Genomic DNA, 27,322 nt, shown 5'->3' on the forward strand with positions numbered 1-27,322 from the left:
TTTTCGGTCTGCGTTGCTCGCGTCTGCTTACGAAAAAGGCGGAATTAACAGCATTTTGGACTATTAAAGTGTAATCAACAGGCGAACGAATGTAATGCGATTGCATTGAACGTAAAAGCGTGTGTTTTTTATACTGTTTTGTTTTCCATTACGCTTTCTGCAGCGTTGCGAGCCGTGAAACTCACACAAAAGCGATTTCTGGGTTTTGCACTTCTCCGCCTGTGACTTTTGTCACGCGTGCAAAATTTGTGCTGTGTGTGGCGACGTCACGGAGAAACTACAAATTCTCCTCCACGCATCTTTCTCGCTGCCGCTGTTGCCGCTAGTGGACAACAATGAGCACCACAACGGACTCGAAGGCGCCGCTGCGCCAGGTGAAGCGAGTACAGTTTGGTATTTTGTCACCTGATGAAATTGTAAGTACTACTCAATGCCTCTGCTTTTGCCTAATGTGATGTGTGAAATCGACGCCATATTGAAAAACAATCGGCGCACTCGACAAATAAACAAAAAAAATAAAGTTGAGCTTGCACATTTTGCACTAAACACAACTCGATTGTGAATTATTTAGTTTGGTCCTTCATTATGCATTTGGTTATAAGGAGAGTAATTTGGCCCAATGTAGAAATATAATGTAAATGCGAACAATATACTATGCACAAAAAATGCAATGAAAACTTGTTTGGTCTAACATTGTCCGTTCAAGGGAATTGACCGCTGAAGAGTGGTGAAATAGTAAAGTGTCCGCTCAACAGAGGTGATTGGTTTTTACGAAGCATCTTTCAATATCATATAAAATAATATGAGGGGTTATGTTTCTAGATTTCAGCAGAATTCAATTAAATATGATTTAGTAATTTCAAAAATTAAAAAAATATATTGATTAGTTTACACCTAAAAAAACCGAATACACATTTTTTGGGAATTTGTATAACATTTTTAATAATATTCCTTTCAAGGTTAAACAAGAATCCCATTTAAACTTATCGAGAAAACAGAATTCTATGTTTGAGAATAAGGATAGAGACTTTGCGCTTAGTTTTGCGATGCTCAATCTTCCTTTCAATTTGCATTTTCATCATAGCGTCGCATGTCCGTCACCGAGGGAGGCGTCCAATTCGCCGAGACCCTGGAGGGCGGCCGTCCCAAGCTGGGCGGTCTGATGGATCCCCGTCAGGGCGTCATCGATCGCACCTCGCGCTGTCAGACATGCGCCGGCAACATGACCGAGTGTCCCGGCCACTTTGGACACATTGATCTGGCCAAGCCGGTCTTTCACATTGGCTTCATCACGAAGACGATCAAGATACTGCGCTGCGTGTGCTTCTACTGCTCCAAGATGCTCGTCTCGCCGCACAATCCCAAGATCAAGGAGATTGTGATGAAGTCGAAGGGACAACCCCCGCAAACGTCTCGCCTACGTCTACGATCTGTGCAAGGGCAAAACGATTTGCGAGGGCGGCGAGGACATGGATCTCACCAAGGATAACCAGCAGGTGGATCCCAACAAAAAAGCCCGGCCACGGCGGTTGCGGTCACTATCAGCCCTCGATACGGCGCACAGGCCTCGACTTGACGGCCGAGTGGAAGCATGTGAACGAGGATTCGCAGGAGAAGAAGATCGTAGTGTCCGCGGAGCGTGTGTGGGAGATCCTCAAGCACATCACGGACGAGGAGTGCTTCATACTGGGCATGGATCCCAAGTATGCGCGTCCCGATTGGATGATTGTCACAGTGCTGCCGGTGCCGCCGTTAGCAGTTCGTCCGGCTGTGGTTATGTTTGGCGCTGCCAAGAATCAGGATGATTTGACCCACAAGTTGGCTGACATCATCAAGGCGAACAACGAGCTGCGCAAGAACGAGGCGAGCGGCGCCGCTGCGCACGTGATACAGGAAAACATCAAGATGCTGCAGTTCCATGTGGCCACGCTGGTGGACAACGATATGCCTGGCATGCCGAGAGCTATGCAGAAGTCGGGCAAACCCCTCAAGGCGATCAAAGCGCGTCTCAAGGGAAAGGAGGGTCGTATTCGTGGCAATTTGATGGGCAAACGTGTCGACTTCTCCGCACGTACTGTCATTACACCCGATCCCAATTTGCGTATCGATCAGGTGGGCGTGCCGCGTTCCATAGCACAAAATCTCACCTTCCCCGAGCTGGTGACGCCCTTCAACATTGATCGCATGCAGGAGCTGGTGCGACGCGGCAACTCGCAGTATCCGGGTGCCAAATACATTGTGCGCGACAATGGCGAGCGTATCGATCTGCGTTTCCATCCCAAATCCTCAGATCTACATCTGCAGTGCGGCTACAAGGTGGAGCGACATTTGCGCGACGACGATCTGGTCATCTTCAATCGCCAGCCGACGCTCCACAAGATGAGTATGATGGGGCATCGTGTCAAGGTGCTGCCGTGGTCCACGTTCCGTATGAATCTGTCCTGTACATCGCCCTACAACGCTGATTTCGACGGTGACGAGATGAATCTCCATGTGCCGCAATCGATGGAGACACGCGCCGAGGTCGAGAACATTCACATTACGCCCCGGCAGATTATTACACCGCAGGCGAACAAACCCGTCATGGGTATTGTGCAGGACACGCTGACGGCGGTGCGTAAGATGACGAAACGTGATGTGTTCATCACGCGCGAGCAGGTGATGAATCTGCTCATGTTTCTGCCGACTTGGGATGGCAAAATGCCGCAACCGTGCATCTTGAAGCCGCGTCCCCTGTGGACCGGCAAGCAGATCTTCTCGCTGATCATTCCCGGCAACGTCAACATGATACGCACCCACTCCACGCATCCCGACGAGGAGGACGACGGTCCCTACAAGTGGATATCGCCCGGCGACACCAAGGTCATGGTGGAGCACGGCGAACTCATCATGGGCATCCTCTGCAAAAAGACACTGGGAACCTCGGCCGGTTCGCTGCTGCATATTTGTTTCCTCGAGCTGGGCCACGATATCGCGGGTCGGTTCTACGGCAACATTCAGACGGTGATCAACAATTGGCTGCTGCTCGAGGGTCACAGCATTGGCATTGGCGACACCATTGCCGATCCGCAGACATATACCGAGATTCAGATGGCCATCAAGAAGGCCAAAGACGATGTCATCAACGTGATCCAGAAGGCGCACAACATGGAACTCGAACCGACTCCTGGCAACACGTTGCGTCAAACGTTCGAGAACAAGGTGAATCGCATCCTGAACGATGCTCGTGACAAGACTGGAGGCTCTGCCAAGAAATCCCTCACCGAGTACAACAATCTAAAGGCTATGGTGGTGTCTGGCTCTAAGGGTTCGAACATTAACATTTCTCAGGTAAGCAGAGCTAGGTGAAAGGAAAGAACCTAACGAAACATTCCTTGCTTACTTTCTCACACTCAATCTTTCGCAATTTCGCTTCAGGTTATTGCTTGTGTGGGTCAACAGAACGTTGAGGGCAAGCGTATACCGTACGGCTTTAGGAAGCGCACGCTGCCACATTTCATCAAGGACGATTACGGTCCCGAGTCCAGAGGATTCGTGGAGAACTCATACCTCGCCGGCCTGACGCCCTCCGAGTTCTATTTCCACGCCATGGGCGGTCGTGAAGGTCTCATTGATACGGCTGTGAAGACTGCCGAAACCGGTTACATTCAGCGTCGTCTGATAAAGGCTATGGAGTCGGTGATGGTCAATTACGATGGCACCGTGCGTAACTCGGTTGGTCAGCTGATTCAGTTGCGTTACGGCGAGGACGGTTTGTGCGGCGAACTGGTCGAGTTCCAGAACATGCCGACGGTCAAGTTGTCCAACAAGGTGTTCGAGAAGCGCTTCAAATTCGACTGGTCCAATGAGCGTTACATGCGCAAAGTGTTCACCGACGATGTCATCAAGGAGATGACGGACAGCAGCGATGCGATCCAAGAGCTCGAATCCGAGTGGGATAAACTCGTCACGGATCGCGACAATTTGCGTACAATATTCCCCAATGGCGACTCAAAGGTGGTCTTGCCCTGCAACCTGCAGCGCATGATCTGGAACGTCCAGAAGATCTTTCACATCAACAAACGGCTGCCCACGGATCTCTCGCCGATGCGTGTGATCAAGGGAGTCCGCGGGCTCCTGGAGCGTTGTGTGATTGTCACGGGCAACGATCGCATCTCGAAGCAGGCGAACGAGAATGCCACGCTGCTCTTCCAGTGCCTCATACGCTCCACGCTTTGCACCAAATACGTATCGGAGGAGTTCCGTCTCTCCACCGAGGCCTTCGAGTGGCTGATCGGTGAGATCGAGACGCGTTTCCAGCAGGCTCAGGCGAATCCGGGTGAAATGGTGGGCGCCCTGGCTGCCCAGAGTTTGGGTGAACCGGCCACACAGATGACGCTAAACACTTTCCATTTCGCTGGTGTGTCCTCGAAGAACGTTACACTCGGTGTGCCCCGTCTCAAGGAGATCATCAACATCTCAAAGAAGCCCAAGGCGCCCTCGCTCACCGTTTTCCTCACCGGTGGCGCTGCTCGCGATGCCGAGAAGGCCAAGAATGTCCTGTGTCGCTTAGAGCACACAACGCTGCGCAAGGTGACGGCAAACACGGCCATCTACTACGATCCGGATCCACAGCGGACAGTGATAGCCGAGGATCAGGAGTTCGTGAATGTCTACTATGAGATGCCCGACTTTGATCCGACACGCATTTCGCCTTGGCTGCTGCGTATTGAGTTGGATCGCAAGCGGATGACGGACAAGAAGCTGACCATGGAACAGATTGCCGAGAAGATCAATGTGGGATTCGGCGAGGATCTCAATTGCATATTCAACGATGACAATGCCGATAAGCTGGTGTTGCGCATTCGCATCATGAACAACGAGGAGAACAAGTTCCAGGACGAAGACGAGGCCGTCGACAAGATGGAGGACGACATGTTCCTCCGTTGCATTGAGGCGAACATGTTATCGGACATGACGCTGCAGGGCATCGAGGCCATTGGCAAGGTGTACATGCATCTGCCGCAGACCGACAGCAAGAAGCGCATCGTGATCACGGAGACGGGCGAGTTCAAGGCCATTGGCGAGTGGCTGCTGGAAACGGACGGCACCTCGATGATGAAGGTGCTCTCCGAGCGCGACGTCGATCCCATACGCACCTCGTCCAACGACATTTGCGAGATCTTCCAGGTGCTGGGCATCGAGGCGGTGCGCAAGTCCGTCGAGAAGGAGATGAACGCTGTGCTCCAGTTCTACGGTCTCTACGTCAACTACCGCCATCTCGCTCTGCTTTGCGATGTGATGACAGCGAAGGGCCATCTCATGGCCATCACACGTCACGGCATCAATCGACAGGACACCGGCGCCCTTATGCGTTGCTCCTTCGAGGAAACCGTCGACGTGCTCATGGATGCCGCTGCCCATGCCGAAACGGATCCCATGCGTGGCGTCTCCGAGAACATCATCATGGGTCAGCTGCCCAAGATGGGCACCGGTTGCTTCGATCTGCTGCTGGACGCGGAGAAATGTCGCTTCGGCATCGAGATTCCCAATTCCCTCGGCAGCAGCATGCTCGGCGGTGCGGCAATGTTCATTGGCGGCGGCTCGACGCCCAGCATGACGCCTCCGATGACACCTTGGGTGAACTGTCACACGCCGCGTTACTTCTCGCCACCAGGTCACGGTAAGACACAGACTTTGTTATTAGATTTACTTAGTTTTAGTTTTATTGCATTCAATTTGGTCAGTCTGCAGTTTCTTAATATGTTTTCAATGGCTAGAATTTACTCAGTCTTAAAAAACACATCGCTTGATTAGCAACTACAGAAAAACAACTATCTATATAACAAACTATGATCTTCATAGTTTGTTGACTTAAAATAAAACATCTTGAATCTTTAACTATAATTCATATATCCTTCATTCTTTATTTAAAATATCTCAAATCTTTAACTATTATCTTCATTCTTTATTAACTTAAAATAAGAAATCTTGATTCTTTAACTATTATTCATATATCTTGATTGTTTATTCATTTAATTTGAAAAATCTAGTTTCGTTCTGAATTGCTTTAATTTAGAAAATCCTCTTTTTTTGTACCTCAATATATCTCTTCCTTACCAAACCTCTTCTCATTCGCTCATTATCTCTCTCTTTCTATATCGTGTGTGAGCAGTCAGCGCCATGACTCCAGGTGGACCGAGCTTCTCGCCTTCAGCCGCATCCGATGCATCGGGCATGTCGCCCAGCTGGTCGCCAGCACATCCTGGCTCATCGCCCAGCTCGCCGGGCCCCTCGATGTCGCCCTACTTCCCGGCCTCGCCGAGTGTGTCGCCTTCGTATTCGCCCACGTCGCCCAATTACACGGCATCGTCGCCAGGTGGCGCCTCGCCCAATTACTCGCCGTCGAGTCCAAATTACTCGCCAACATCGCCGCTATATGCGGCTGCAAGTCCACGTTATGCCTCGGCCACGCCCAACTTCAATCCACAGTCGACGGGCTATTCGCCATCGTCGTCGGGCTACTCGCCCACATCGCCCGTCTACTCGCCGACATCGAATTTCCCATCGAGTCCATCGTTTGCGGGCAGTGGCAGCAACATGTATTCGCCGGGCAATGCGTACTCGCCGAGCTCATCGAACTACTCACCGAATTCGCCGTCATATTCACCGATGTCGCCATCGTACTCGCCATCGAGTCCCTCGTATTCGCCAACGTCGCCCTGCTACTCGCCGACGTCGCCATCGTATTCGCCGACATCGCCCAATTACACGCCCGTCACGCCTTCGTATTCACCGACATCGCCCAACTACTCGGCATCGCCGCACTATTCGCCCGCATCGCCGGCGTACTCACAGACGGGCGTCAAATATTCGCCCACATCGCCGACGTACTCGCCGCCATCGCCATCGTACGATGGTTCGCCGGGTTCGCCGCAATACACGCCTGGATCACCGCAATATTCGCCGGCATCGCCGAAATACTCGCCGACATCGCCGCTGTATTCGCCCAGTTCGCCGCAGCACTCGCCGTCGAATCAATACAGCCCAACTGGGTCCACATACTCGGCGACGAGTCCACGCTACTCGCCCAACATGTCCATCTACTCGCCGAGCAGCACCAAGTACTCGCCGACATCGCCAACGTACACGCCCACGGCTCGCAACTATTCGCCCACATCGCCGATGTATTCCCCTACGGCGCCATCGCATTACAGTCCCACAAGTCCAGCGTACTCGCCCAGCAGTCCCACGTTCGAGGAGAGCGACGACTAAGCCGGCGACTCCCCATCTCTCTCTCTCTTTCTTCTGTAACTGTTTGCTAAGTTTAGTTAATCTTTGGTATCAAAAACTTATCAATGCTACTATACTATATACACATATTGGAATACTTGATACGATTCGATTCCGATTTCGATGGATGATGACGACTGGCGAAGGCCCCAAGCACATTATCTACCCCTAAAAACAATATATCTTGTATATCAAACTAGAGATATTTAAGCATAGATCGAGTCCGAGTACGACGTTTATCTATTTAGTTGCCCCCGTTTTTTTTTTGTCGACGTGTAAGACATACAGTGAGCTAGTGAAGTATCCACACACCAACATGTTACCAGATTTTATATACTACATCTCCTTTATGGAAGGAGCCAAGGTTTTTTTCAGTAAATATTTAATCTATAATATTAATATTAAAGCGTAAAACCTAAAACATATTCCCGACAAACGGTAGAACTTAAAAACAAAAACACATCAACAAAAAAAATATATATAAAACAAAAACTTTTTAAGCAAAAAAAAATATAAAGAAAATTGCAAAAGAAAAAAGTGAATTGTTTTACTCTAGTAACAATAAAAAAAAATAAGAAAACTGCAAAAAAGTAAAAAGTGTATTATTCTTGGAGGTATTCCGATTAAATCTCGTGTGATTATCAGAGGAAGTTTGTTTATTTAAAAAGTTGACTAAACGGGAATTTATTGAGCTGCGCTTTGGTTTGCGCTCTACTATTCGGTATTTGACAAGTTTTTGTTTTTAGTGTATGCAGATTATTTCGTAATATCGAAGTCTTTGGCATCCCAAAGATGAACAATTTAAAGTTAGAAAAAAAAAATATTGTTGAGACACATCATCATATAGTAAGTTCACAAAGTATCAGTAGTTGTACGAGTGAGTGCCGTTATGCTACACGATTAAACAGTATTGTATATATATATATATAGGACTAAGATTAGCATACTTTCGACTATATAGAGGATTGATATTTATGGAGTATTAAGAGTAGTAGTAGTTATAATTCTTGTAAGTGCTACTAGTAAAAACTCCGGGAGATCGGACGTAATTCTATTCGAGGGGTGCGACTTAATCTAAAAGGTAGAAGCTACTTACTTACAGGCTATCCACCGATTAATTAGCATTAAATATAAGTTGACAAAAAAAAAATGATGAGCATATTCTTGGTTGGTACTTTGAAGACTAGACTATACAAAGGATGATGAAGGGGGATGAGGGTTCTCTTGAGAGAGGTGGTAGTCAAAAGTCGGGGCTTACGAGTGTGACTAGTATTGATTTAGAATTGGCTTATGAGTACTCTGATTGCTCTGCTGCAACTGCGCAACCGTCTCCTCTTCCCCCTCCTCGACGAGCTTCCGATTCGATTGGGATGGGGATGGGGATTCCTGTTGCTGCTGGGCGGGAGGCGGCTGCGGATGTTTGGTGCGCGGTCAAGCGACGATGTCGTTGCCGGGATTGTAGCCAAAATAGTTGAGATTGAAGTCGTCGCTGAAGAGCACTTCCTCCTCCGAGGGCTCCACCTGATGCGACATCTGTATGCCCAGCTCCATGGGATCGATCTCCGTGATGTAGTACTGCGAGTGGCTGCCACCCAGATGGCTGCTCCCGCTGTGTGGCTGCTGCTGCTGCTGTTGGTGCTGCTGATGCTGCTGTTGATGATGATGATGATGTTGCTGCTGATGCTGCCGGAGTCCGCTCTCGGTGACCACGACGTCCTTGTGGATGGGATTGAGATAGTCTTCTGAGGAGAAAGATTCAATATCAATACGATATTGGATAATCACATTTATTGCATATCATAACATGGAACATAATAAGAAAAACTTGTATTCTATTCATATTTGAATAACCAAAATAATAGAAAGTTCATTTCAATACGAGTAAGCGTACTTATTACGGGTCTTCGTAGCTTTGATTGACAATCTGGTATATTTTAGTATTTGCGGTATATCAATGTGGTATATTTTTAGACTGCTTTGGCTGATAATCTGGTATATTTTCTACTCCTGTAATACTAATAAATATACCAAATATATCCTTTGGTATATTTTTAGTATGCGTGGTATATTAATCAGGTATAGGTTTAGACTGATTTGGTTGACAATCTGGTATATCTTGGTATATTTTAGTATTTTGCGGTATATCAATTTGGTATATTTTAGACTTTAGATTTGGTATCTGGTATATCTTGTAATCTATGGTATTTTTTGAGTGTATTACTTATCAATATACCAAATATAGACTTTGGAATATTTTTAGTATGTCTAGTATATTAATTTGGTATATTTATACCCGCTACCCATAGGGTAGAAGGGTATTATAACTTTGTGCCGGCAGGAAATGTATGTAACAGGTAGAAGGAGGCATCTCCGACCCTATAAAGTATATATATTCTTGATCAGCGTCAACAGCCGAGACGATATAGCCATGTCCGTCTGTCCGTCTGTCCGTCTGTGTGTCTGTCCGTCTGTCCGTATGAACACCTAGATCTCAGAGACTATAAGAGATAGAGCTATAATTTTTTTTCGACAGCATTTGTTATGTTTGCACGCAGATCAAGTTTGTTTCAAATTTTTGCCACGCCCACTTCCGCCCCGCAAATCAAAAAAATCGAATAACAAGCGTAATTTTAAAGCTAGAATTGCGAATTTTGGTATATACAATATTTACTATAGTAGTTATGATTCCTGAAAATTTGGTTGCGATCAGATAAAAATTGTCGAAGTTATTAAAGAAATACTTTTGTATGGGCAAAAACGCTTACTTACTAGGGTCTGAGTTGCTTTGGCTGACAATCTGGTATATTGTGCCGTCTATGGTATATTTTGAATGCGGTACTATGTCGATATACCAAATATACCATTTGGTATATTTTTAGTATTTTTGCAGTATATTCGGTATATTTTGAGAAAATACCGCAAAATATGTTTCTTTTATTCAAAATGGGTAGCGGGTATCTCACAGTCGAGTACACTCGACTGTAGCTTTCTTACTTGTTTTAGACTGATATGGTTGATAATCTGGTATATTTGAGTAACCTATGGTATATTTTGATCAGTATACCAAATATAACTTTCGGCATATTTCAGTATTCTTTGGTATATTACTTTGGTATATATTTTGCACTCTATAGTATATTTTGAATGTATTACTATATCGATATACCAAATATTTCGGTATATTTCAGAATATTAATTCGGTATATTTTAAGAATAATACCGCACTGTTTTGCCTATATTCACCATGGGTAGCGGGTATCTCACAGTCGAGCACACTCGACTGTAGCTTTCTACATGTTCAATCATCATCATCTTCATCAATCATAGAAAATATTTCACACAAATGAAATCAGATTTTCATCAGTTTGAATTATGTTCAGGCAAGTGTATTAGCAAGTTGGCAGCACTCACCATTGTCGAGGAGCACGTCCTGGTAGGTGCTGATGATGGAGTTGACCGACTGCACCTCGACCTCCCGATGGATGCCATTGAGGATCTGTCCCGCCGTCTTGCGCAGCTCTTCATCGCTCAGCAGATCGCTGAAGGGTAAAAGTCGCTGATGTTGTTGCTGCTGCTGCTGTTGTTGCTGTTGCTGCTGCTGTTGCTGATGATGAAGATGGTTGTTGTTGTTGTGATGATGATTGTGATGCGAATGATTGTGACTCGCTGAGGCGGGCGATGTTTCGCTCGCTTGTTGCAACATCTCTTGCGTCAGCGCTGCGGCAGCTGCAGCTGCCTCATCGTAGATGCAATTCGCTTGTTGTTGCTGTTGCTGAGGTGAATTGCAGTGTTGCTGCTGCATCTGTTGCTGGTGATGTTGCTGCTGCTGCTGTTGTTGTTGCTGCTGCTGTTGTTGCTGCATTTGTTGCTGATGCTGTTGAATGCGTTCTCTGTTGATCGATTCCATCTTGAAGAACAAATCCAATCGCTGCTTTTTCTACCAAACAAATATTCAATAGTCAACTTCAACGATCAACGATCTTTCCGTTTCCATCAACTTACATGCTCCCAGGCCAGCACATTCTCCGCTGAATCGCCGCTGGAGATTGCCCACAGATGGCCAGCTCCTTGGGGGGCTTTCACTCCTTTGCGAAAGTGCGGATTAATTGAGAGATTGTGCCGCACCGAATTCTTCCAGCGATCATCGTTTGACTTGTAGTACGGAAAGCGATCTCTGTGTCACGAAATAGACAGAGACAGATATAGCAGGAGACGAAGAGAGAAAGAGAGAATGAATGGATGAGCATTGATTAGATAAATGGTTTTTAAACATATTCTAAAATTCAAAATAGGTATACTTTAAATTCAATGTATTTCGCAAGTTTCAGATCCAGGAATTTATTCTTTAAGCCTTTCTTTCTAGGTCTTATTGATAGAGCTTAAAAAGGTAGTGTTAAGTACATATGGATAACCTTTTCACTACAATTGAGTAACCTGCTTTTGTGTATATTTGAAGGAACTCATAAGCTCATAAATAAGCATAAGATTCCTGAAAATTCGGTTGCGATTAGATAAAAAATATAGAAGTTATTAAAGAAATACTTTTTATATGGCTGAGAATCTGCTATATTTTGACCTCTATGGTATATTTTGAGTGTAGTACTATGTCAATATACCAAACATAACATTTAGTATGTTTTTAGTATTTTTGAAATGTACAGAGTTGGTATATTTTGTGCTCTCTGGTATATTTTGAGTGTAGTACTGTGTCAATATACCAAATATAACCTTTGGTCTATTTTTAGTTAATTTGTGGTATATTAATTCGGTATATTTTGGAATGCGTGTCTCTTTGTTGAACACACTCAAACTTTCTTGATTATTTCAAATTCTTTACAGAGCTTTGAACCCTGATTAAAACTATTTAAAAGTTCTATTTATTACATTTTGCCCACAAATTGACCTTAAAATACCTTAAAATGTTCAATATTCAAATTTTTCCCGATTTTTACACTTTTTTTATATAATTATTCATATTATTCGCTCTTTGTTGTTCCATAGAAATAAATCTCTTGGGTTTTTCATCTTTAGTATCTTAATGGTTACTTCTAAGTCAGTAATCGAATAGAATTTGCAAACTAAGTAACTAGATTGATAACAAGATTAGTTCCTTATAGAGTTATCCACTTTATTTCGGAAGTGTGGACCACAAAATAAATAAAAGAATTACAAAATTAGTTCCTTATAGAGTTCTTCACTTCACTTTTAAGTCACTAATCGAATGCATAAGTCTCTTGGCAAAATAAGTAACAAAATAGATAACAAGATTATAGATTTCTCCTTAAAGGGTTTTCCACTTCATTTCGGAACCATCTAATGCATTATTTGCCGCCTTGATTGGTCAGAAGTGTGGACCACAAAAGAGGTGAGGCTTCGGCTTCAATTTGGTTGGCTGTAGAGAACAGAGCTTGGCTAGCTGGACAGTTAGGAGTTGGTGGTCAGAAGCTACCCCCAAGCGTAGACGAGGCAGCCAGGCAGGGGCAAGGTACAAGGGGCAAGGGACAAGGGAATGGGGCACGTTGCACGACTATTAAAACTTTTTGACCAGTTGCAATTAAAGTTTCAACATGCGCACGACAAGCCGCCAGCGAGGCAGGCAATTTACAAGGAACACGTCACTGGCACGCCACTGCGGCAGCCGCACACGACTCGAGGGGAGCGAGAGGGATAGCAAGAGAGGGAGAAAGAGCGAGAGAGAGAGAGAGAGAGAGAGAGAGAGAGAGAGATACGTACGCGGACAGTGGCACAAATTATGCGTCGTTTTTGTTGCCAGTCACGAACAGGCGATTTGGACGTACGGCAAAAAAATGGAGAATGTGGAAATGGAGTAGCGTGGGATGGAGAGGGGGAGGTGGAGGAGGAGTGGAGGGAGGGAGGGAGGGAGGGGGCATGTATGTATGTGTAAAAGGAAACTACGTCGACCGGAAAGGACATCGCGTGCCAAGCGCGCTCCCACTCTGAACACCAACGCAAAGCTCTAGTGAGTAGGGATGTCGTGGGGTAGGGGGGCTAGAGGGGTGGCAGGGCTACAAAATGGAAAGTATTTCAAATTACGGCACACACACACACACACACACACATAGTTCGACTGCCGCACACGCGCCAGGTCCGAAAAAACAACCCCCGCTATGTCATTGGTTAACTGCTGCTGCCCCTTCCCCCTACTTCTCCCACTTCCTCTCCCACCAAGCAACCGCCCTTAGTTGAAAAGCAATCCAAAAATCTTTTTGTATTTCAACACGCGAGGCGAGCCGCCGCTTTATATACGGTTCAGTTATATATGTATATTCGACTATATATAGTATATGCACTTATATCTATATAGTTTCATACCCTGCACACATTTAGTAAACGGGTAGCTAGGAAGACATGTCAGCAAATATACGAGTATATTTTATGGGGAGTATATTTTAGAAGTAGTCCAAAAATAATTTCTTGAAGTAGTAGAGTTTTGTGTCAATAAGTTGTGAATATTACAACTTTGGATAAATGATAAAATTAATTCCTTTCGGTGGGAGAAGTCTTAATAAAAAAAAGATGTAAATATTGGAAGTGTGAAACATAAGTTAAACATTTCAATTAATTCAAACAAATAAGTTAATATTAACATATTAGAACTGAATATTGGAGCTTGAATACCTTTAAATATTATGTATAATTGAATTCATGAATGAATGAATGAATGCAATTCAAGTTGCTCTAACAGTTCTGAACATTTCAGCTCAATCGAATAAAAATAATAATTCACTTGAAGAAAATAAAGATATTTCGGTTATATATTGAATGCAAAATAACTTGCTTTGTTAGTCCTGAAAATTTTAGCTCAATTGAGTAATAATATAATAAATATTTTTAAAAGAACTGTATCTTACTTAAATGATATTTTCTTTTTAAAAGAACTTTATCTTACTTAAACCTTTGCATAACTATAAATAAATAATTCAATTCTAAAAAGCTAGACAACAACAAATTACTTCCAACGGAAGAGGCTTTAAAAATGAAGCAAAAAGTTTTGTCTCCTGTTTTAATTATAGAATGGATGTTTGAAATATGAAATCTAGAAATAAATACTTAATTTAATTTACAGAAAAGAACGGAATATATTATATAAGAAAAGAAAGGAATATATATTCATATTTATTATAGGTAGTTTTGGCAGTCTTCAAATTATCACCTCAATAGTATGATTAAAGTCCTTGTTATAGGATTTATTTAATGAAATGTATCATTAAATAAATCCTATAACAAGGACTTTAATCACACAAGGACTTTAAGCGAGTAGCGAAATAGATATGCCGTATTGCTACTTCTTTTCTAGGGTATTACAACATGGAGCACTCCAAGTGTGGGGATTATTTTCTATTTTTTTTTTTGGTTGAAATGACGACTCATAAACGAAATGAAATGAAATAAAATGGGATGCATAAATCTATGGCGGGCATAGCATAGGGATATGGCACGGTTACGATACGGACTGCTCCCAACTCTCCACTCTCCACTCTCCCTTTGTGTTCCGGGTTTGGTTTTTGGGGTTTGTCTGGCTGGAAGTTGAAAGGCCGCTGGCAGAGCCTTTAATGATCCCTTCGTAATGTTCTGATAACTGTCATTTTCGGGCTCCACTCGTCAGCACAACGGCTTGTCTACTCTACGACCCCGAGGAACATCATATCAGCACCTGAGCCATGTGAACTATGTGAATGTGAATGTGAATGTGAACCACCCACCACCCTCAATCCACCACCCTCTTCTACCACCACAACACTTGCCCGTGGTGCACGCAGACGTCATGACGCATCAACCGAAAACATACTTGCTACGTGCAACCGGAAAGATGGCACTTCAAATTGCCTTTTTCCTCACCTCCGCCTCGCTCCTTTCCTCGCTGACTGACTGCCTGACTCAAAGGGAAATAAGGAGAAGAAAGGAATGAAAGTATATAGTATAGGAGATAGGCTAATGGTCTGCTTTACGTTGCTCCCATTTCGAATTGTGTTCGGTTCGGTGTAGAGATAGCTTTGAGAATTTGCGAAAGGAATTTTGTTGTTAGTTGAAGTCTAATTTCAATTCTGGGGTTATCTTCAACTGGGATAAGTTGGGAATAAGTTATTTAGTTATTCAACTATCCGCTGATTTCGGGAGAAACTTTTCCTTTAATACGTGGCTTGGAATATGTCGATGCAATTGGATGAGAGACTTATATCTTAGCTAATACACAAAACTGTAAATAAAATTGTGCAAAATAGTATTGAGAATTTCTAACTATTCCGCAAAGAAGTTTAAATCTTACTGGAGGGAACTTTTGGTTCAAGACATAGCGAATTAGAAATATAGAAATCATGTAAGATTAAGAATTAATTTCTAACATTTCGGTAAATAAGTTTAAGTCTCACTAGAGAGAACTAGTTGAAGTGTAGCTTGAACTCTGGGGTTATCTTCAACTAGGATAAGTTAAGGATAAGTCGCTGCTTTCGGGAGAAACCTTTACTCTAATGCGAAGCTTTTAATATGTCGATGGAATTGGATAACTTCTCAGTTAATATAGAATTGAGGACTAATTCCTAACATTTCCGCAAGGAAGTTGAAATCTCAGTAAAGGGAACTTTTTGTTGAAGACACAGGGAATCGCAAATATGTGAATCCTATAGCTGTGAAGTGGAATGTGGCAAGTGTCAAGTGGGAAAGTGGGAAACGGGAAATGACTTTGTACAATCCGTGTTTGGCATGCTTAAGTTGGCTGCCACAGTTGCCCCGATGCACTTGTAAATTTCAAAATACGCCAGCCAGCAGTGACTGTAATCGCAATAGCGGAGGGGGGAGTAGGAATGGGGAATGGAGAAGAAGTCGAAATGAATGTTGTGTAGTTTATGGAGGAGCTGCATGTCTAGCATGGTTTAATCATCATGCATTCGCCGGGTTTTTTTCAGTGCTCGCCCTCCTCCTCCTCCTTCTGCTCCTCGCTGGCTGGCTGACAGAGCCAATCGATAGGCGTGGGCGTTTAGACAGTGATACACAGAAGTATACATACACACACTCACTCGACTCGACTTGACTTGACTTGACTACTCGAATCGTTTGCTCGGAGCTCGCACTTTTCGAATTGTCAACGTTGCTTTTGGGGTTAAGGGAGGGGACCAAAGGAGAGGGTTGAAAAGGGGGGCAGAATAATCAAATACCCACTATCAACGTCGTCATCATTGTCAATGAATTGAATGACTGACTGCGCCCCATTCGCATTCGCATTCACAATCACATTCACATTCAGTTTCGTATTCATATTGTCGGTTTTTTGGGCCTCGAATGAAATTGTCGAATTACACGGCATCTTTGGAAGGATAGTGCCACGCCCCCACCCATCTTCCTCTCCCTCTGTCCTCTTCTGTATAATGGGCATAATAATAACAGGTCGCTCACACACACACACACACACACACGTGTCATATTGTAATATTCATACCCGGAAAGAGAAGCTTAGAAGAGTCTTTCAATGCTTCGTTAACTGAAATAAGTTTTCCACAAACATAAACATAAACATATAAAAAGAGTTGCAAAATACGATTTTTAAGACGTTGATGAAATTTGTTGATCATATTTTGATGTGCTAACTTTTTGTGGTTATGTTAACTCTAAAATAGAATGCCTCCATTAAAGTAAACATTTCAATAGCTGATAAGTTAAGCCGTTGACTATATCTTTTTTGATTGTCAATATCCGTTCAAGATCGATTTAGTTTTAAATATCTAACTTTATCTTTTATAAAGTGTGACCATACAACAAAATTAAAGATAACTAAATCCTAATATGGTCACATTAGTTATGCTAATTATGATATATTTAATATAAACACATTTACAACATATCTCTTAGCTCGTCTCGATATCAGAGATTATAATAGTCAGAGTTACAAAATTTTAAGACATGATTTGCTAAATTGAGAATGTAATTTCTACACATTTAATTTGAAATCAAAAAATCTGGTCACATTATTTGTTAGTACCGGGTATTTGAGAGTCGGGCACACTTTTTAGCTATAGCCATAGCTCAGTTGTTTAGTGTTTACTATTTGCTGTTTCGGTTTCAGTTTCGAAAGCAATGCGAATGGTCGAATGTGGCAACCGGAGTTGGGAAAGGGAAAAGAGGAAGAGAAAGGGACATCGACAGAAATCATAAAGGGGGGACCAAGCTGCTGTCCAGCCCTGAGCTCTTCCATTGAGTCCTGTCAAAGGACGAGAAGCAGCACTGAGTCAGAGGCAGAGTCGGAGGAGTCAGAGTCAGAGGCATTCTGTCTGATGGGCTGGTTGCTGGTCGCTCGGACTGGTTGGCTGCCGTGTCGGGGCGTGCCTGGCACGCAAGCCAATCCACACAGAGAGAGCGAGAGAGAGAGAGAGAGAGAGAGGGGGAGAGGGAGAGAGGGAAAGAGAGCGAGCGCGCTTCATTTTTGACATGGCGGCGAGGCCGAGTCCTGCGACTCGAGTCTCGAGACCTGGGCCATGGCCTCTGGGGGGATCCCCGGACTGGGCAACTACTTCTGGCGGTTGCTTTCGAGTTGATGCCTCCTCTACACATATATATTTATATCCTATACTAAACTATATATATATATGTATATAGTAGTAGTTGCTCTGCCGCAACTCAGTTCATAAATTGTTGCGGTCCTTTTGCCTTCCTCCGTTCGCCAAAATGTTTTCTCTGCTGTAAATGTGCAAAATTTATGGATTATTATGGATGGCAGCCAGCGAGCAGAGAAAACTTTTCTGCAAATACGTACTAAAAAAAAGAAAGAAAAAAACCCAAGTTATTTTCTTTTTTTTTTAATGGAAACGCCCACAACAAGTCACAAGAATTACAAAGACGGTCTCAAGTTGTGGAATACTTTAACTAGAAATATCTCCGACCAGGACGAAGACGAATGCTGAAGGCAGCAATAAAATTTACAGTATTTACCATCTCTTAATAATGAAGAAACTGAAAGATAGCAACCTAGGCAGTATAAAGAGTTTTGGGAAAAGAAAAGAAGAAAAGAAGAAAAGAGGTTTAAGATGAAGTTTGGGAACAGAAAAGAAAAGAGGAGGCTTGAGAGGATAGTTAATAATGAAAATAAAAAAGGAAGAAAAAAAGTTTTATTTATTAAAAAATTCATTAATTGCGAATTGTCTTTCAAAGGAAATTAATGATTTAAGAAGCGAGAGATATTAATATATTATAATTAATGTGGGGAACTGAATGAAATTGGAAAGATTGCTAATCTGATAGACTATTTGTAGAGGAAGAACAACAAAATTTGCTTTGATTGACAATCAGGTATATTTTGTACTCTATTTTAATAATATACCAATATACCATTGTAGTAATATACCAAAATACCACCAATACAGTTCAGTATATTTCAATAGTTTTTCGTTACAATATTGCACATTGGACAGTAGCTTTTTTATTTGTTATTATTCGAAATGTTGATGACAGGAATAAAAAGGAATTCATTAAAAACCAAAGCTAAGAATCGAGCATAGAAAGCTAGATCAAATTCCCACACATTTTTCCCACTTTGCCCAATTTATGGACGAACATTTGTCGGATGTCAACAAGATGGACAAAGGGTTAAGAGCTCTTTGCTTAGAAGCATTAAAAACCTCTTTAGCGCGCTTCGCAGTTGATAATTAATGCGGAAATTTAGTGTTCCTCTCAAGCCCAAAATAAAACCGAGTACCAAACACATGTTCGACTGTCCTGTGAGTGATCGGTGTTCTGAGTTCTGTGTCCTTTGTCCTGTGTTCCATGTCCTGTGCCTTATGGCCTTCCTCGGCTGCTGTGCAATGAAGCATGATCCGCATCCAATAAACACTCAATATGCAATTCAAATTGACCGGAAGAACGGTGGGCACTCAACTCGACTTCAGTCGGGATCAGCCAAAAGAGGGGGAGGAGAAAAGAGGGAAGAGAGAGAGGAGTAATTGCAGCAAGTTGTGCGCTTGTCAAACACCTGATCCTGATGCATTGAGGCGTGTAAAAGGTGTAGAAAGGCCGGAAAGGCGGAAAGGCACGGAACAGCCCCTAAAACACAGCAACAGCAACATCGACAGCGTTTAACCCCTCTCCCTCTCCCTCTCCCTCTCCCTCTCCCTCTCCCTCCCTTCCTCACTCCTTCCTCACTCCCTCTCCGAGTTGTGAACCCAACCCCGGCAATTAATAATTATCGTGAGCAATGTGCAGCGTATAAATTTCATGGGCAATTGCCACACGCTGCTGGAGAGGGAACTATGAAAGAGTAGGGGAGGAGTAGGAGGGGGAGGGGAGAGCTGAGTCGCGTGGGCGACTCAAGCGAACGCGCAGGCGCCTTCTCAGCCTTCTCGGATGTTTGCCTTGAACGGACGAGGACACGGCTTCAAGCTTCCCCCCTAAGCTCCCTTTTGTTGCTGTTGCTGTTGCTTTGTTCGTGGGCCGCAAAGTAAATTTGTGAATGGTTAATGAAAAGTTCCAGCAACAGCAGGGAGTTGGGGAGGTGGGAGGAGGTCGGGAAATTGGTTGGTCTGCTGGCTCATTACATTTAATGAACAGGTTGCCGAACAGTTCCTCCCCCAAAGTCGAAGTTGAATGCGATGTCGAAGTCGAAGCCAGGTGATGGGCAACTGTCATAAATTGCTGACGAAAGAGACAGAGAGAGAGAGAGAGAGCGAGCGAGAGAGAGAGAAGAGGGTGGGAAGCATTTGGATATATATTTCTATAGGATAGGATATTTACACGCAACATTTTTGCTGTGGCTTCAAATATTTACAGTGATTCCCCCTCTTCTACCTCCCGCACACAGGTGCACTTCGGCCCACCCGGTGGGACGGGGGTGGGAAGAGGGGGAGGCAAATTAATGAACCTTGAAAAATGTGTTAAAAGTTTTTTATTATTGTCATTGAATTTGATATACAATACATATCCATAGATGTGTGTGCACTTGCTTCTATATACTTTTGTTTTTTTCTTGTCTCTTCAGGGGGTTTCCCCGTTTCGAAACTAGGTAAAATAACGCACAAATTGAGAGAGCGAGATAGATACGATAGAGAGAGAGGGGATCCAATTAAAAGTTGTCGTGGAACAAAACTTCAACTCGCCTCCAATCGCAGCAAATGCAAATGAAGACGAACAAACTTCGCATTTTTCCTTTTTGACAAATTTATAGATTCGACTGAAGAAACCTTCATCGGCACATTTGGAATACACAGAAAAAAAAAATAGTTCTAAAATTAAGATTTTGATCTAAAGAATGCATCAAGAACATGAAAATCTCTATAGTAGATTTCTTGATTTCAATAACGTTTAATATAAGACTCAAGTTGTTATTATTAAGTAAAAAAATCTTATAATTTTCAGACCAAAACTCTTATTATGAGATCAAAAAAAATATTATAATATATAATATTATATTTATTAATTAACCATTTTATGATTTAATTATCGCATTTTTCAGTTATTCAGTTGAGTTTTGATCACTTACGAAAAATTTATTATCGACTGACTAACAAAGCTATAAACGAAAATATTTTAATCTAGATAAAAACTATAAAATAGGATTTGATAGAATAGAATTTGAGAATTTGTTCTGAAAAAGGTCTTATTTTTGGAAAACAATTTGAGCATGAATGTTCTTGACTTTACAACTTGGTATTTTTTTATTTAACACAAATATCTGAAGATTGTGATTAAGAGACAACTCCATTGAAGACACAATAATCTTTTAAGGGACTAAAGAATTGAATATTTAACATAGTCATAAAATGGAAAAATAAAAGAAAATTAGTAAAAGAAAAAAACAATATAACTTAATATTTTTTGCTCTTATAATAAGATTTTGGCTTTGAAAACTATAACATTTGTTTTTTGTATTAATAAGCACTTGGGTCTTATATTAAATGTTTTTGAAATCAAGATGTGTTTTCTAACATTAAAATTTGCATGTTCTTGACGCACTTTTTAGACCAACATTTTTGGTTTTAGAACTTGTTTTTTCTTTTTAATTCAAATAAAGTTTTTTTTTTTACTTAAAGAGAAAATGTTGTTAACTAATGATTATTTCGTTGTTTGTTATAAAACAAGTTGTGAATTCTTTGATGTCATTTTTTTACGCTTACAAAGCGATTACTTGTAATACTTTTAAAGTGATAGCATAATCTGTCGGAGGCTCTTCTCCCGGAGAATAATATTATATCTTAGTCCGCCGCATAAAGGTCAAATTTTATAGTTAAATTTATGGCAATAACTTTTTCACTCAAATCGATTACCAACAGTTTACTCTGTCCATAATCTGAAGCTTTGCTTATCTGTAAATTGTATTAGGCTCTCTTTAAATTCGATTTCAAAGCGAATTTTTAAAGTGTCACCATGAATTTTCAATTACAAATTATTGAATATAATAAAGATTTGTGAATGGTTGGATTATGGGAATGCAAATTATTAATTTGATTACAATTGCAAATTCTGAAGAGAGACTTTTGCATTTGCATTTGCATTGTAAATGAGGTTTGCAATTGTTTCTAGCCTTTTAGTGGGTTGTTGTACTTTAGATCTTGATGTGTGTCTACACAACTTGTTGAACAACAACAACAACAAAAAACAACAATAAGAAGAGCGAACGTAGAATGAAATTTAGCAGGTAATAAATTATTGAAGCTCGCAACTTTGTTTGCCTTTTGTTGCTGGTTGTTAACCAAACACTAAAAATGTAAATAAACTTTTGCAACATCAACACGTCGAACAAGAAGACGAAGAAGAAGAAGGGGGGGAGGAAGAAGAAGCAGCCGGAAAAATGGCTAACGGGAATTCAAAGTGCCAAGTGCCAAGTGCAAGGCGAAGAAAATGCTTGAGATTTCTTTAATTGCATCCGGCAACAAAATGGCTGCCAGTGATGTGTGAGGAATAAAGGAGTATATTATAGTAGTATATAGTGTAGTACTTACGATATCCATTGGTATATGCCCGACACCGTCAGCTCACCCTTGTCCTCGAGGGCGTATTCGATGAGTTCCGTGTATGTGAACGGTGGTTTCTTTGGCCTGCTTGTTTTGCGGTGGTTGGTCGATTGGGTTGAGTTCGGTTCGGTTCGTTTCGGTTGAGGTTTGGAGTTGGGGTTGGGGTTCCGTTCATTCCCCATTCGATGAGGGAGTAAAGGTTGAGGGTGGTCCACATCGATTGGTGGCGCATAAAGCACACGACAGCGAGAAAACGGAAACGAAAACGAGAAACCAGAAAACGAGAAACGAGAAACGAGAAAAAAACAACACAGAAAATACGTCAAACAATTTGTAATTCGTAATCAAGTGAGATTTTTACGATGGCTAAGATTTCTAGGGAAATGTTCAAGTAGATTCTCCTAAGATTGGTGCATAGCAAAGATATATGTATAAAAAAAAACGAACTTACTATACTGTTGAAAGACTTTTGGGGACTTCAACTTAATTTTAAGTAAAGATAAAATAGAAAGTGAAAAGAAAACGATCTAAGTTGTATATATAGAAATATTGGATGTGCTTGTATGAAACATTATTTACAAAATAAATATAAGTTTAGGCAAATATAATAACTCCAATATTATATTATAGAATTTATAATTTTGAATAGTTTGACTTGATTTCAGATATAGGTTTATGATCATCATTTAAAGAACTACAGAAAGAATAAAGAAAATAATCTATGAAAACCGATTTGTGATAATCATTTAAGAAACTCAAGAAAAACTAATAAAATAAATATCCAAATATTGATTGTGTTTATATCATTCATTAAATTAACTTTTAATATATTGGAATAAATAATAGACTAGACAAAGAAAATAATTCCAAAATTATATTACAGAATTTATAATTTTGAAATTATTTTTCTTGTGTAGTGTTTTAATTATTCCAATATAGATAAGAAAGCAAATAATAAATAAAATAATTAAAATATAGAACATAATAGATATATAGCTCAGAACTCTTGATGAAACTTCAGATGAAACTTATTTTTCCTTCTTAGAAGATAGCTCAGAACCCTTGAAACTTCAGAATTATTTTTTTACTGTTCCTCAACATTCCTCAGTTAATAACTGAAATTTTATTATTTGGTGTAATAATAAAAATAAATAAATAAATATGTTAAGGAACAGTGAACAGAATTATTCTGAAATTTCATCAAGGGTTCTGAACTAATCTTCTAAAAAGTAGACATTTATTCTATTCGCTCTAAACTATTTTCTTAAAAGGAGAGATTTACTATAGTCTGATTAAGAGACAACTCAATTGAAGACACAAATAATTTGTTGACAAATTGAAAATATTTTAAAGTCTTTTTGAAGTTGAATGAATTACTAAAATATTATGAAGTCCTATTGAAAGTTTTAGGGTTTATAAAAAATTTTTAATGGTGAAAATTATTTCGGATACTATTAGAAAATAAGCTTTAGAGAGCATTTCTCTTCAGGCTAAAAAATTATTAACATGAAATGCTTATTTAAGGGGATTATTTGACATTCTTTAGAATAAATGGTATTTAAAGGAACTCTATATAAATATTGGTTTATTTATAATATTAAATCAAGTATTAAATACTATATTTAATTTTAGAGGAATGAGAGCACTAAATAAAAAGATCTATTAGAACTAGAATTAGAAAATAAATTCGAGGGGTTATTCTTGATTAGCAATTTTAGATTCGTTATTTCTTTCAATTTGAAATGCTTGCTACTCAAGTAATAATAATCATATTAAATTCAACTTAAAGCCAAACTTTTAAATAGAAATTGAGGCTTTTTAGTTACTTCACTTTATTTAAGAGTTGCTCATACAAAATGAGTTCCAAACTTAGTAAAATTATAATCGTAAATATTAAAGAAGTCTTGTGAATATTCTTTAGACGACTCAAATAACAATTATAAAATCAAATTAAAATTAAAAACAAAATATACATGTATATTTAAAGTCGAACTTTTAAATAGTAATTTAGGCTTATTAAGGGCTTTAATTAATTTAAGAATTCCAATTAAAATGAATCAAATATACTCTTGACAGTCTTGTGAATATTCTCTAGAGGATTCGAATAATAATAATAAAGCTAAATTTAAAATAAAAAAAAGTATTTACGATCGAAATTTTAAATATAAAGTTTGGCTTATTGATTACATCATTTCATTTATCATAAGAGTTGCTCTTCCAAAATGAGTTACAAACTTATTTAAATTAAAGTCTTGTGAATATTTTTAAGAGGACTCCAATAATAATAATAAAAGTAAATTCAAATTTGAAAAATATATATTTTAAGTCGAACTTTTAAATAGGAATTTAGGTTTATTGATTACTTCACTTCATTTAGGAATTTAAGATAAAAATATAATAAAATAATGATCTTCCCGCTTCTGAGTCTGAGTGAATATTCTTTATAGGATTCAAATGCTTGCTACATAATTATTATTCTTTGTGTAGCAAGCATTTAAAATTGAATTAAAATTAAAAAACATATATATATAAAGTTGAAATTTTAAATAGAAATTAAGTCTTTTTAATTACTTCACTTCATTTAAGAGTTCATACAAAATGAGTTCCAAACTTAATAAAATTATAATGGTGAAGATTAAAGATTGAAGTCTTGTGAATCCTCTCTAGAGGACTCAAATAATAATAATAAAATTTAATTAAAATTAAAAAATATATTTTAAGTCGAACTTTTAAATAGGAATTTAGGCTTATTGATTACTTCACTTCATTTAGGTATTCAAGTTAAAAGTATAAAATAATGATCTTTACAGTGTCCGCTACTGAGTGTGAGTGAATATTCTTTAGAGGATTCAAATGTTTGCTACATAATTATTATTCTTTGTGTAGCAAGCATTTAAAATGATTCACTTCTTTTATGAATTAAAATTCAAATGAAACCAAATTATAATCTTTACAGTTCCCGCTACTGAGTTAGAGTGAATATTCTCTAGAGGACTCAAAAGCTACCCAAATAATTATAATAAAATAAAATTATAATCTTTAGAGTTTAGTGAATATTCTTTATAGGATTCAAATGATTTGCTACTCACGCCTTGGAGCTGGTGTCCTCGACGACGACGTGCTCAGCGACGATCATGTCGTTGGCGTCCATCTCCGAGGTGACTTCCATGACGAGCTCCTCGAACTTGCGTCCCGTCTTAGTGGGTGAATTGGATATTGCACCTCCCCCTCCGATGCCCCCTCCCGCTCCCGCTCCCGTTGAGGTCGCTGTGGATGCGCTGCTGGAGCAACTTTTGGGAGATCCGCGCTGATCGACGAGCAGCAGCGTTGAGCTTGCGCTGGAATTCGATGTCGATGTCGATGTGGATGTCGAAGCTGATGCTGATGCGGATGCTGGCGAGGCGGAGCTGCAGGGCGAACTGTTGGCCATGTGGGCGGCTGTGGTGGGCGTGGCTGGCTCCACGCTGACTGTATTGGCAGCGTTGCCCAATCGCTGACCGCCTCCAACGTCGGGCGACAGATGCGGGAACTCATCGAACTTGAAGTTCAACAGCCACGAGAGATTCTTGTCCTCGAAATCCGGTTCCGATTCGTTCGATGGCTGATTGGAGTTGCGTCGACTGCCCGTCGTCTGTCGACTTGGCGCCTGAGTTGCTGGCTGCGCTTGGGACTTCTGAGGAACCAGGAAGCTCTGCTCCTGAACTCCGCTTGACGGTGGCGTCGCAGTCGAAGCTGGCGCCGAAGGCGGAGGCGGCGGCGGAGGAGGCGGAAGCGTTGCATTCAGCTGAGAGATTTCCGTTTGCAGTCCCGAATTGTAGCGATGATCGAGCTCAAGCAGCTCTCCCGTCTGCCAGCCGCCGGCATCTGCTTCAGCCTCGAGGGGAGCTCCTGAGGGCGGAGTGCAGTAGGAGACGGCGCCGGGGACGAGGAGACTGCTGTCGTAGGCGAACAGATCGTTGATGAAGGCCGCTGAGGTGACGCTGACCGAGGCAACTGCTGAGCTGGAACTGTTGTTGTTATTGTTATTATTGTTGCTGTTGCTGTTGTTGGTGTCCTGCAGCTGGAGCTGGAAGCACATGTCCCCGGCGGAGTTCTCGTAGTCGAGGTGACGCTTCTTCCAGGGATTCGCACTCAGCTGATCGTAATCGTGACCCAAAGTCATCGTCTGCTGCGGTTGCTGTTGAGGTTCGAGTTGCGTCTCGTATTTGCGCTTCAGAAAGTTGAAGTCGTTGTCTTGTTGCGGTTGCGAATGCGGATGAGGATGCGGATGAGCATGAGGATGTGCTTGAGGATGCGAATGGGAGTGGGAGTGGGAGTGTGAGGCTTGGGCATGGACGTGGGCACTGTTGCTGGCGCCATTCACCGCCAGATTGACAATCATTTTGTCTGATTGATTTCCACGCAGTTTTTTCACCGACTTTTCGCTCACACACGTGTGAGAGTCGCGCACACAGAACAAACAAAAAAAAGGAAGCACGCAAGCACGAGGACGACTCACAGGACAAACACAAAGACAAAGACGAAGACGAAGTCGAGGACGAAAACGAGGTCGAGGCGAATCGAGTCGAGTCGAGTCGATTGTTGAGTCCGCGTTGGATTCCGTCTCGCGCTGCGTTTGGCCGCGGAATGCGACCGAACCTGAAGTCCAAACTTTTTCCTTTGCTGTCGCTCTGCCAGCGTCGCAGTCGACGTCGTTGCTCATAGGCTCATAGCTGAGTGGTCCTCTCTCTCTCTCTCTCTCTCTCTCCCTCTCTATTTCTTTCTCTCTCTCATTACCCTTGCGCATTCAGTCAAGCACAACTATCGATGACCTCTCTGCCCTCTGCCCCCTCTTTTTCCCCTTCGACATCGAAGCAGCCAAGGAGCAACCTTTTAACTTCACCCGTAATACTTCTCTGCTCTACACTTCTTCTACTCCGGTACTTCTAGTGTTATAGGGTATGATAAGTTACTATCCGTCTGGCTGTCTGTCTGTCCATCTGTTTGAGCCTCTCGATCTCACAAACCAAGAAAGCTAGAATTACCAAATTTGGATACAGCATTTTTTAGTTCAAGCTTCCTCTTTAGCCTTCGTAAATCCCTAAAAAGAAAGGTTAGAG

At 41.5% G+C, this 27,322-nt stretch overlaps 2 protein-coding genes across 4 annotated transcripts; one reads left to right on the forward strand and one right to left on the reverse strand.

The window, feature by feature from the left end:
• Window positions 1-7,869, forward strand: LOC133849199 (DNA-directed RNA polymerase II subunit RPB1). The gene is given in 6 exon segments (XM_062285108.1): window positions 1-416; window positions 1,085-1,399; window positions 1,401-1,508; window positions 1,510-3,330; window positions 3,418-5,662; window positions 6,155-7,869. Coding segments are annotated over 6 exon segments (5,670 nt in total). The 5' UTR covers window positions 1-335; the 3' UTR covers window positions 7,255-7,869.
• Window positions 7,525-27,264, reverse strand: LOC133849200 (putative uncharacterized protein DDB_G0271606). 3 transcript variants are annotated; one of them, XM_062285110.1, is made up of 5 exons: window positions 25,313-27,264; window positions 22,212-22,307; window positions 11,275-11,446; window positions 10,684-11,209; window positions 7,525-9,011 (listed from the first exon to the last, which is right to left on the reverse strand). In XM_062285110.1, exons 1-5 carry the CDS (start codon window positions 27,007-27,009, stop codon window positions 8,704-8,706), a joined length of 2,799 nt encoding a protein of 932 aa, XP_062141094.1. In that variant the 5' UTR covers window positions 27,010-27,264; the 3' UTR covers window positions 7,525-8,703. The 3 variants fall into 3 exon arrangements, with proteins under 3 accessions (XP_062141094.1, XP_062141093.1, XP_062141095.1); XM_062285109.1 differs by having other exon boundaries at window positions 7,525-9,014; XM_062285111.1 differs by lacking the exon at window positions 22,212-22,307 and having other exon boundaries at window positions 7,525-9,014.
• Window positions 27,265-27,322: the final 58 nt, after the last annotated feature.

This window comes from Drosophila sulfurigaster, chromosome X (genome assembly GCF_023558435.1).
Source record: "Drosophila sulfurigaster albostrigata strain 15112-1811.04 chromosome X, ASM2355843v2, whole genome shotgun sequence".
NCBI classification, from domain to species: domain Eukaryota; kingdom Metazoa; phylum Arthropoda; class Insecta; order Diptera; family Drosophilidae; genus Drosophila; species Drosophila sulfurigaster.

Bases quoted from the DNA above. Each gene is read 5' to 3' on its own strand.
- LOC133849200 (XM_062285109.1), bottom strand. From the start codon at position 27,009: ATGCGCAAGGGTAATGAGAGAGAGAAAGAAATAGAGAGGGAGAGAGAG. The intron at 22,308-25,312 runs GTGAGTAGCAAA...CAAAACAAGCAG, and splicing joins GAGGACACCAGCTCCAAGGC to GCCAAAGAAACCACCGTTCA. The intron at 11,447-22,211 runs GTAAGTACTACA...TTCGTGACACAG, and splicing joins GGCATATACCAATGGATATC to AGATCGCTTTCCGTACTACA.